General features: G+C 31.7%; 2 protein-coding genes across 2 annotated transcripts; one reads left to right on the top strand and one right to left on the bottom strand.

The window, feature by feature from the left end:
* LOC110669568 (UDP-glycosyltransferase 84B2-like) lies at positions 1-1,703 on the bottom strand. The gene has a single exon (XM_021831280.2). The coding sequence runs from the start codon at positions 1,573-1,575 to the stop codon at positions 106-108; it is 1,470 nt and encodes a 489-aa protein (XP_021686972.2). The 5' UTR covers positions 1,576-1,703; the 3' UTR covers positions 1-105.
* Positions 1,704-11,478: 9,775 nt separating this feature from the next.
* On the top strand, positions 11,479-11,760 carry LOC110669567 (PAMP-induced secreted peptide 2). Its single transcript, XM_021831279.2, has one exon. The coding sequence runs from the start codon at positions 11,479-11,481 to the stop codon at positions 11,758-11,760; it is 282 nt and encodes a 93-aa protein (XP_021686971.2).
* The last annotated feature ends 605 nt before the right edge of the window (positions 11,761-12,365 follow it).

Here is a 12,365-nt window from a genome sequence, read left to right as displayed (position 1 = left end):
TTGAAAAAGAAGAGTAATATGAGATGGAGATAATGAAACTTCCTATACATATGCCATACATATGTCTTAGGGTTATTAATAAGAAGTACACTACTATACTACTATTTAAGCATTTTCATAAATTTCTTTTCCTTCCACTTCTGTAATACTTTGCAGGAATGACCCACCAATGATCTCAGTAATAAACTGATTAATATTCTGATTAGAAGAACCACCATCCGCCACCACTTTCCTGGATGCTTCCTTCAACTCCAACGCCCTTTTCTTCATCTCTTCCGATTTTGGTCCAATAGTAACCTCCACTATGGATCTTTCAACCTCTCCCGAGCTTGCAACCTCATCTTCAACTTTCATCCTAACACCATTCTTTAAAACATCAACCAAAAACTTAGCAACTGTTGGTTGATCTGTCCACCCTGGATAAGCAATAACAGGCACCCCTGCCACCACCGTCTCCAGCGTCGAGTTCCACCCACAGTGTGTAATGAAGCAAGCCACAGATTGGTGCATTAATACTTTATCTTGTGGGCACCATCTCACCAATAAACCCCTCCCCTTGGTCTCCTCCAAGAACGTAGCAGGCAATTCACCTCCTTTCTTCTCAAAATCTTTCTCTGGAGGCTTGATCACCCAAAGAAATGGTCTGTTGCTATTCTTTAATCCCATGGCTAAGTTATCCATTTGTTTTTGAGACAGCACGCTTATGCTACCAAACGAAATGTAAATGACCGATGATGGTGGTTTCTCGTCAAGCCATTCTATGCATGAATTTTCAGCACTCCACATATCAATACTGCCACTGGTGCTTTCTTCTTCGCCTAGCAGAAATGGAGACACCAGTGGTCCAATGGGGTAAATGGGATGGAGACAAGCCATGGACTTCACTGCCTCCTCCTCCAGTTCGGCAAAAGAATTCACCAAAACCCATTTTATCTTATCCAGTTTTTGAATAAAATCAAGTAGTGTTTCGCGGAATATGGAAGGACTTGATGGGAAGATCAGGGATGGAAGATCTGTTACCTTTAAAACTGGCACTCCAGGCAACTCCAGGAACTCATCTGGGCTCTCAATTGAAGGAAACAAATTAGGATGCTTAAAGTAATGATAGTAAACAAGATAGACAGTGCATGCTTGGATCCAAAGTACTCCACAAGGGATGCCAAGTTCAGCAGCAATATCTGTCACCCATGGCATAAAAGGATTGAAAATAATGCAAGAAAATTTTTTGTCCTGCGCTGTGAAAACGTTTATGAGAATCGACAGGTTTTTTGCTCCTGTCGTCCTCAGGGCTTTGATAAATGAATCAACATTCTCATCGCGATCAAATTCCTGGCTAAGGCCATCAGAGAAGAACACGAGACTGATTCCAGGGGGTTTAGGATTGGTGTTTTGGGCAGTAGGAAAATTGGTGGAGTCTTTGCTCGACTTGAGAATCCGGTCACTTGCCACATTGTTAGTGGCAATGATGACATTAATGCCCTTTGAAACAAGGCGTTTGGCAAGCATCAGCATAGGATTCATGTGGCCCTGTAAGGCTATTGTAACCAGCAGAACATTTACTTGTCTAGCCACCATTTTATTTCTCTCAAGCTAGAAGAACAGGAAGACTGGCAAGTTTTCTTGTTTTGCTTCAGTTTCCCTTGTTGAGATTTTTCAAGCTAATTGCAGTTGATGCTTTTAAGTGCAGAATCTAAAGAGACAACAAAGATGGATTGTACATTTAATTATTTTCCAATTTTTCACTTGAGTTGCATATGTATTGCTTCCAATATTAATTAATTAATTAATTAATTCTTGGAATAAGACAAAAACCAAGTTTAACGCCTCCATGTCCTTGAAACTAACTTACTATAACTTTACAACAAACTACATAGCAAACAGATAACACTGTCCACAGAATTGAATTTGTGGGAATCGTTGCCCTGCACCAATTCAACTTCTTGCATAAAAATCAAGCATCCTTGCTTAATTTGGTATTCCGCACTCCAAACTCGATAATTAACTGTTCTGGCCCAACAACAAAAGCAGAATGTATCTCCACGAAAACACCAGAGATTTTGTGAGAACAAATGGACTCCAAGAAGGAGATTTCATAGTCATCTAGTCAGATGTCAAGTGTGGCAAATATTTGATCCTACGAGTGAAGGTAAGGCAACCAGGATTAAAATCAGGGAACAAGAAGTCAGGAAAATCACAGAGGAATCTTCATGCAAGTTCTCCTGAAGCTGCTCCTAATGGATTCTCATCTACGCACGTTAATCAATTAAGCTCAAACAGTAAAGTAAACCAAAGTCCCAAACCCAGCAGCCTTGCCACCGACGCTCGAACCTTCTCTCTCCTTCATGCAGGAAAATGGATGGACAAGTGGACGGTGAACATCTACTGGGGTTGTTGGGTAGGCAAACACTTCACAATCCAATCACCGATCACTGGTTAGCCCAGTCAAAAGTTTAGTATTTGAACCTACAGATTGATTGATTAATTTTGTGATTAATTAGCTCATTAAGTCACGGTTGGATTGTCTGATTAGGATAGTGAACTTGTCAAGTGAGTAGTATACTTTGCTTAGCTACTGAATTAAATTAGGCAACATTGATATGTTATAACCAATTGTGGTAAAAAAAAAAATTTAAGCAGATAAAATCTTATTTAATTTAATGATTTCTAGTATTATAAGATTAACTTAAATTCATTAGACAATGTAGAATAACTCATAAATTAGTTGTACATTTTCATAATCTATTGGTTTCATAAATATGCCATTCTTATTCTCAAAATATAAAAATATCTATCATCTTAGTTTCGACATAAATATGGTGCACAAAATATGCAATATTATCTTATTAAACAAAATTTGAGTCGTGGCCTTGTGGGAACTACTATGGATTAATGGTGGGATATGATTTCAGCAACCAATTCAACTAATTTTAGGTATATATATATATATATATATATATATATATATATATATATATATATATATATGCCCACCGCAAGTGTAGAGGTCGTTTAAGTAGTATATAAAATAGATATCATTCCCTTTAAAAGTTATGTTATAAATTGAATTTTTTGATATAAAATAAACTATACTAAAATTACTATATAATGAAACAAATAAAAGAAATTGAAATTTAAAATTTAGAATATGAAAAATGCAAAGCTCAACAATGGACTATTTTAATAATTGGTTAAATAAAGAAAATAAGATTATTATGAGAATTAATGAAATAAGATTTAACTACGTACACAAAAGTAAAATTTCAAGTAACAATTGGTAAAAGATAATTCTAAAGTTAAGGTTTATATTCAAGTCAATTTTGGATTTTCCCTAACTAGTCCAATCTATGAAAATTATGGGTTTAAAAAAGATAAATTCAATAGTCCTTTAAAATCTCTTTTGAGTGAAATAAAGAATGCCTTAGTTAAGGTTTATATTCAAGTCAATTTTAGATTTTTCCTAACTAGTCCAATTTATGAAAATTATGGGTTTAAAAGAGATAAATTCAAAAGTCCTTTAAAATCTCTTTTGAGTGAAACAAAGAGTGCCTTAGTTGATTAAATCCTACTTTCGTGGAGTTTAAAAATCAACAAAAAAAAACCATTAAAATCTTTAATTAATTAATAAAACCCTCTTAATTCTTAATTTATTTCTAGATCTAAGTTCATTTCTGGATTATCTATCTCTTGATTTTCTCCTTTCGGTTATTCAATCAAGGATTAAGAATAATATTTCATTAAAATCTCTTTCGAGTAGAATAAAGAGTATCTTAATTAATTAAATCCTACTTTCGCGGAGTTTAAAATCAATAAAAGGCCCATTAAAATCGTTAATCAATCTATAAAACTCTCTCAATCCTTAGTTTATTTTTAGATCTAAGTTAATTTCTTGATTATCTATCTCTTGATTTTCTCTTTTTGGTTCTTCAACCAAGGATTAAGAACAATACTTAATGGAGCCCTATACTAAACATGTTAATAAGCACATAAGAAATGAATTAAACCTCATAAATTGTATTCAATTGGGACTAACCCAATTTAAATCCACAAAATCACCTAAATACTATATTCTCAACTCCAGAATCTTTAGAAAATTACTCAAAATCTATATTCATTACAAGAAAATCAAGATAGAAGAAGGAATAAAACATGAAAAATAAACTAAAACTGAAAAATCTAATATTTAGTGTGAAGAAATGGTAAAGAAGGCGGCAAAATCCCAGTTGCATGTCAAAAACAGCATTCTTCCTCTTTTTATCTCTCTCTTTTTCTTCAATTCTTTCTTCTTTTTGTGAAAAGTGATGAAAGGAAGCTTATATACCTCCTAACAAAACCCTAAAATAAGTTAAAAATGGATCTTGTGTGAAGTTATTGCACTTGTGTAAAAATGCCATAACAGCTAAATTCAATAAAGTTGCATAAACTGTACAGGTGCTTATGCAGGATCATATGTAAAATCAGGTCTGATAAGGATGGACGAAGGTGGACTTGCATGGCCATGCAGGTCCCTGTGTACCCTTCGGTAAGTTTTAGAATCCCTCGGTGTCATTGCATAAGCAATTGCATGGTCATGCAAGATGCTATTCAACTTTCAACAATTCTAGATAATTTTTCAGCTTTTTGCATAAGCGATTGCATAAGTTATGCAATAAGTTATGCAAATTTCGACAACCTTGAAATTGTTCTTTGAATTTGTGCATAAGCAGTAGCACAAGTTACACAAGATCTTATGCAACTTTTGACAGAGTTATTGTAACACCCTCACTGTAGCAATTCCATACATTCTACTGTTTCGGTGACCGGTGTTGGTCCAGATAGCTAGAACGTTTGGAAAAATATTTAGATTAGAGTGATGAATCATAAATAACTCAAATATTAATAAGAAAAATTTAGAAAAAATTTTAGAAATAAAATACAACCAAGTTAAATGAGCCGGTGCCCTAGCGATGGGTAACACAGTGAGAAGTTGCGGTTTTCGCAACTAGGAGCCCTGAACTCAGGAGAAAATTCATGAAATAATTTTTGGGACTCCAGAAAAGAGTCATTGAGGTTTCTATGGCATTAGAATGCCAAGAAAATATTTAGAAAAATTTTTAAATCAGTACAGACGATTTTGGTTCGGTAAGCCAAATAGAGGGTATTTTGGTCATTTCGCCTTCAGAGATGATAACCATTCAACTTGTCTAGTTAAGTAAATAATTATTATGATCTAAAATATGAATAAATATTACTGAAAATTGAATTGAAAATGGGTAGTAAAGAAAAGAAAAGAAAAGAAAAGAAAATGAAAAAAAATAGGAAATATGACATCACATGATGTCATTAGTTAGGTCTCCACCAATCACAACTCAACAAGCCAATTAAAAGGAGATAAATTAGACAAAAATTGATAAACAATCTGCATCTTCAACCTTTGGGCAGCCAAAAACGTAGAGAGAGAGAGAGAGAGGAAAGAAAACTCCATGGAAGCTTGATCAAGCTTGAATTCCCACCTATCCTCACCCTAAAAGCCCTAACCACCTTCACTAAAAATTACACCCACACCAAGGAGAAGTGTTTGGCTGCCAAGAAATTTGAAGAAAGTGAAAAAAATTCTAAGGTTTCAACAAGCCAAGAGAGTGGTTAAAGAGGTCAGTGCACTAACCATACCCTTTATCTTTCCTAAGCATGAAAAGCATGCTTGATTAAGTTGAAATGACATGAAAAGAAAAGAAAACTTGGAATATGTTGAATTTCAATTTGTGGCAGCCCTAGGAAGTAAATGAATTTGTTGGTTTTAATGATTTTGTTTTAGTTAGTGAAGTTGATTAATGAAGTTTAAGGCATTAGAAATCAAATTGCATGGATGTATGATTGAGATTGAAATTATAAGTTAGGGTTTTGACCTAACTTAATTTTTGTATTATTGCTTGGAATTTGATGATTTTGATATGATTTAATAACTATTAGAAGTGTCAAATATGTCAAATGAAGTTTGTGGAGTTGGGAGAATTGAATTTGGGAGTGTTGGTTCTTATACAGGAAATTCAGACCTTTGAGTTCAATGTATTTTTTGAGCTATAAGTGGAGTTGTATAGGTTCAATTGGTGCAAGGCCAATTGGACATGAAACTAGACACATAATGGCACAACTTTGGTGAAGAAATCCTGCCTAGAAAACCAAACCAAGTTGACCTAAAAATTACCCTAATCTGGGTGACCAACATGCTATCCCTGGAAAATGACCAAATAAACAGTATTTGTTCAAATGGTCATAACTCAGTGTAGAAAAGTTCAATTGATCTAAAATTTTACCAACAGAAAGCTAAGACATAGCCCTACAACTTTCATGAAGAACACAAATCTAAATTCTAATCATAACCTAGTCAAATTGCCAACCAAACTTAGGTCACCAAATCTGGCAGAACCAAATTGCCCAAAAATTTTGGGTACAGGTCAATTCGGCCAGTTATGGTAAAATGACCATAACTTGAACTACAAAACTCCAAATAGAGTGATTTAAAAAAAGAAATGTAACTAAACACAATAAGGAACAACTTTCATGAAGATAATTTTATCCAATTTCTACTGTACAAATGACCAATGAAACAGTAAACCTAGGGTATGAAATCTAAAAATTTTGAATAACATAAGATAAGCTTTGAAATGGTATTGGAAATCAATACCAACAAAAATAAAATGCAAAATGTGGTATCTTGGAGAACTTAGGTTCAATAAATTTATTATGTATTAAAAAGTCAACAATTTGAGTGAATAGTAATGTGAATAGTAGATGTAAGAACTAAATTGATAGAGGAAATTAAGATATGAGATTTGGAATCCATGAAATGTTCATGGATTACTTAGAATAAAAATAGTAATTTACCTAAATGACTTAATGAACATTTAAGTTATGTGAATATATAATTAAGATTTGTATTCCCATTACTAGTAGGTCTAATAAAACATAAGTGATACCACTTGAATATGAAATGAAATTAACCTAGATGGATTTTTGAGACTTATACTCCCAACATCAATGGAGTTTATAATATATCAGCAATACAACTTGAAGTATGAAATGTACTTTACATGAATAGATTGTTAAATGAATAAATGTGATAAAAGTATCATTTGGGATTTAGGTTCCCATCAAGAGAGAAAGGAAAGATGTTTTGAATGTGAATAGTACATGAGATTAAAAGAATGTGAATTGTAATTAGTATGAATATTACGATAAGTGCATAAATTACTTAGAAATGTGAATTTGGAAATTATGTTTCCATTATAAACAAAATTAGAATGCTATAAAAATATAAATGAAAAATATAATGAAATGATGAAACATATAAACTCTTAATGGTACTATGTGCCCGTGTATTGCCTAGACACGTGTGTCATATTGAATAGATTGGCATGCCAATATATCCATTATTTTAGCAGTACTGCGAAAGGCTTATTGCCTGTATTCATGGCTTTATACCCGTATTCATGGTCTTATGCCAATATTCATGGCTTTTATACCCGATTATGTGTTATCATGGCTTTTTAGCCATACTGACTGCATACGTGGTTGACGTTCTGCGTCCCATGGTATGACGGCCCGAGGCACCGTGGTGTCCAGTGCCAACGACCCGTTATCCAGTTTAGTCAGCCTGTCGTAGGTTACTTTGATAGTCTAATTTATTAAAATAAGTTATGAATATTAGCAATTAAAAATGCTAGAAAGTAAATAAATGAGAAAAAGTTCTGAAATAAATTAGATTAGCTCCAAAAATTTATTCCTTAGAATGATTTGAAACAAATTAAACTAGTTCTAAAAATTTTAAATATTACGAAATGATTGTAAACAACTTAGAAAGTATCAAGGAAGTGATAAAAAGACTAGTAGAAGTATTATAAGTTAAATAATATTATAAATGTGACTTTCATAAGAATATAAGTATAAATTTTAGATTTATTTGTACATTATATAAATGATTATTGTAAACTTATGAAAGAAGTAATTCTAGAGAGCAACATAAATGACGAAAGATATATTGTATGGAAAATTTCATATGAACCCAACAAATTCTTGAGTATAGAAAATATGCTCCAATTATTTTTACTTGTTATATTATTTCTTGTTATATTATTGCACCACTAAGCTGCAATAATTAGCGCGATGGATTTGTTTCCTCGCGCAGGTACTGAAGTTAAAGCCCAGCAAATATCAAAAAGAGATTTTGGAGTTCTGATCTGCAAAGTGTTCAAGGTTGTCACCTCCTTAGCAATGCATATAGATAGGGCCCATATAGATCATATTATGTATTTTATACATTATAATTAGTTATTATTCGTAATGTAAACTATGAATTGTTTGTTGAAATATAGATTATGAAACTGTAATTAATTTGTAGATCATGTAAATTATGAAATTATGTAATTATTTTGTAAATTATGTAAATTAAGGAAATTTGAAAATTTTGCTTATGTAATTTGAAAATGTTTACATATGAATTGAGTGTAAATAGATTTGTACAAATGAGTATGTGAATTACAAGAAATGAATGTGAGATAAATATGATGAGCATGAATGATATTTTTATTGTAAAATATTATTAAAAATTTCAAGCAGGTGAATAGTAAAATACGTCAACTGAAAATAAAATAGGGGAAACTTCGCTGGTTTCTCTATAGAAAATTAATTAATATTAAATATAACGATATCAAATTATTTAGGGAAGAAAGTAAGATAAGATAGGGTACTCCAGCACCGAATGTAGCATGCCTCGCTCGGCTACACTGTAGACGGGTGAGGGGTATTACAGTTATAGTTGTTTTCTAGATTCTCACATAAGTGGTTGCACAGCTTATGTAGGAATTGTTTGACAGGATTTAGCAACTTTTCTATTTTTTGGATGCAGGTTATACAGGCTGTGCAGCTCCTTATACAACTTTCGATAGCGTTCAAATTCAATAATTTTTAAACTTCATTTTTGGCATATTGGAGTTTGGAATTCATTTTTCAAACATGCAATTGACTCCTAATTCTTCAAAAACAATATTTAACCTACAAAATAAGAATAAATTCACAAATTAAACTAGAATTAATAAATATGAAAAACTAATTACATAACCAATGAAATTAACTAAAACTAATCAATAAAAAGGCAAAATGATTATGAAATCTAACCTAAATAACTACATAATATGCAAATATCAATGTATGTATGAGTTTGGGATAGTGAAGACTCGAATTTGATACTGTTGAATGAGTGATACGCATTTAGCTATTAAACCAAGTCTCACTAGTCAGGAGAAAATACTCTTTCTTGCTTTGTGAACATCTATTCTCCATTCTTCCTCCCTTTATCTTTTATTGTCAAACTTGTTGCAGAAATTACTTTGTAACACAAGAAATGTCGAAATTTTTGTTTTCCTCTTAACAAACAGTAGCTAGAACAAGATTTACTACTCCTAAGAGCAGAGGAAAAAAAATAGTGAAGCTTGTAACAAAAGTTCTATTCGAATACACGAGATAAAAAGATGTAATTGGAGTTTATTTATTTACAAGCTTTTCTAATATTTATGGGAGATTAAAAGTTATAAAGATAACAAATATTCCTTATTAATCCGGTTCCAAAGCTCACAAGTGATTATACAACTGTAACACTAATATGAAAAACTAAGTTGATTGTTGCCTATAAATTAATAATTTACTAACATATCTACATCCTTCCCATTATGCGGTTTATTATATTATTATTTTTTTAGTAAAGAAATTAAGAGTAAAAACTCAAACTTAAGTCTGTCAATTGAGTAATATATTTTCAACCACTAAATTAAGTTAAATTGCCACTATTGTTATTTTTAATTTTTTTAATGCAATTACTTTTGACATCAATTCAAATGATTATTTTTAGTTTGATGAAAGCCTCCAACAACTTTTATATTTGTTGCTAACCACAAAAATTGAAGTCCGCCCTTATTATTATTATTTATTTATTAGTCGGTTACCAACTATTTTTTAAGTTGCCACATTAGACATTCTCTCTCTCTCTCTCCATATATATATATATATATATATATATATATATATATATATATATATATATATATATATATATCCATCATAACCTTCACAAATTTCTCCACTTTTGTGTCTAAGTATTTTCCTAATATAATATAAACTACTTTTTATAATGTATGATATGCTCTTTTTGTCTGTCAGGACCACAATTGGAGTTTGGACTATGGCCTTTTCTCCCTAAACTTTGCATGCACATCAATTAAAATTCTTATAAAGTTGTTCCTTTAAAATTCTCTTTTAAAATTTCCTCACATCAAGTACATTATTAGAAAATATATAATTGATTTTTTAAATTGAATTCAACCAATTGAATTCAACCAAACTAATCATTAATATATATATATATATATATATATATATATATATATATATATATATATATATATAATTTAATCATTTTAATTTTATTTTAAAATAAAATGAAAAATAATCAATAGTTAAATTTAAATGCAATGATGTGCATAAACACAATTGAAGATAATATCACCATAGTATTGGGTCAGCAGTCCGGTAATAATTAATAAACAAAAAAATCACCATTAAAAAGAAAGAGTGAAAATAGTATAAACTTAGGCTATCATTAGTCATAGGTTTGGCTAAGGCCCATATATAAACCTGAATTGGGTTCAAATAAATGAGTATCACATTGCACATTGTCAATACTAGATTTGGACTTTGCTTCCAATTACATCTTTCCCCATTGATCTACTTTAAAATTTACCTTTCTAATCAACCAGCATGAATGTCAAATCCGATTCACTATAAATTTAAAAAATAATATACATAATAAAAAAATTTATATATAAATTTTACATATTTGTATCTTAAATTCATCTTATATTAGATCCGCATTCATTGCTACTATATGACATTGCAATCAATTCTCATCCCCAAATATATTGGAATTCAAACATTAATTGCAATTTACGGTCTTTGGTCTTCAATCCCAGAAAGAGACTAATATCTCATAACTTGGGCTGCCCGGCGATTCCTAAATTATCAAATATCAATCCATGAATATATACTATGGATTCTTTGAAATACATAATTATACTTTTTATTTTCTACACCTTCCAATTTGGACTTCCAATACTTTCCAATTTGGACTTCCAATTCCTTCCTTGCTCCCTTTTTTCTCATCCTTGATTTTTTTTTTTTCCTTCTTCTCCAAGGCAAGAACTTCCCTGGTTGGTTCCTGAATACAACATTTGAATGGTTTTACTTTGCATGCGCAAATGTCTGCAATTGGTCAAAGAAAGATCATCTCTCTACCGCTATAAGTATCGCATACCAACAGCACCATTTCTTGCTATCTCTTCACATATACCTGTTCAATTAATTACTTTCTTCCACAACCAGATTCAAATCCAAGCCCAGCTAGGTTTCTGTGTCTTCCTACTCTTTTCTTTCACTTCCTTTTTCCATATCCCCATGGCAAACTTTCTCAGAAAATCTTTAAGTTTCTTTCTGATTCTTGTGCTGATAAATTTCGATATCATTGAGACCGAAGCTCGTCCCTTGAATATTATGAAGACGGGAGACTCTGCTGCTAGTAGAGTAATCGAGGACTTCTTGGATGGATTATCTCTGGGAGCAATCAAACAGTCTGGACCAAGTCCTGGGGTAGGACACGGCCAAACCCTTGGAGGAATCAAGGACTCGGGTCCCAGCCCAGGTGAAGGACACAAGGCTGTTACTGGCACCCACCAGTAACTGTAGCTATCTGTCCTGTTGTTTAATTAGCAACCCCAACTGCTCCTTTAATTTCACCCCACATATACACTTTCGATTCATTCTTTGATATCCTTATCATATGTACGGAAATAAAATTTTTTTTATAATTAAACCTCGAACAGCTTTGAAAATAACTTTACTCAGTAAATTAAAGTTATTAGTATAAAATACTAAATTTTTTCTTTTTTTTCTTGAATTTTTATGTAATAAAGATTTTGCAAGTGTATTTTTGTTTACGTCATGAACAGGGAGAAATGAATTAAAAGGTTCAAACAATGTAATTTTTTTCCCATTATTTTAATGTATGAAATTTGTTAGCTCTGATGTGTCAGCTCTTTCTTTTCTCCAGTGGATAATTTTGTTTTCAGCAGGCCCCCTTCAGAGGCCACCATTAAAATGGCAGGCGGGTAAAATATTTCATATCACCAATAAAAAAATTAGTACCTTTTTTAAGTGAATAAAAAATTAGGGTTTATTCTAAAATTCTCGAAAAATAAATAAATATTAAAATTCATGAAAATAAAGGTAGAGGGTATGGAATGTTTAGGTAACCTCCTTAAATGAACTTTAAAGTTCAGTATCCA

This window comes from Hevea brasiliensis, chromosome 7 (assembly GCF_030052815.1).
Source record: "Hevea brasiliensis isolate MT/VB/25A 57/8 chromosome 7, ASM3005281v1, whole genome shotgun sequence".
In the NCBI taxonomy this organism is placed as follows: domain Eukaryota; kingdom Viridiplantae; phylum Streptophyta; class Magnoliopsida; order Malpighiales; family Euphorbiaceae; genus Hevea; species Hevea brasiliensis.
This window is presented reverse-complemented; position numbering and strand designations above follow the sequence as displayed.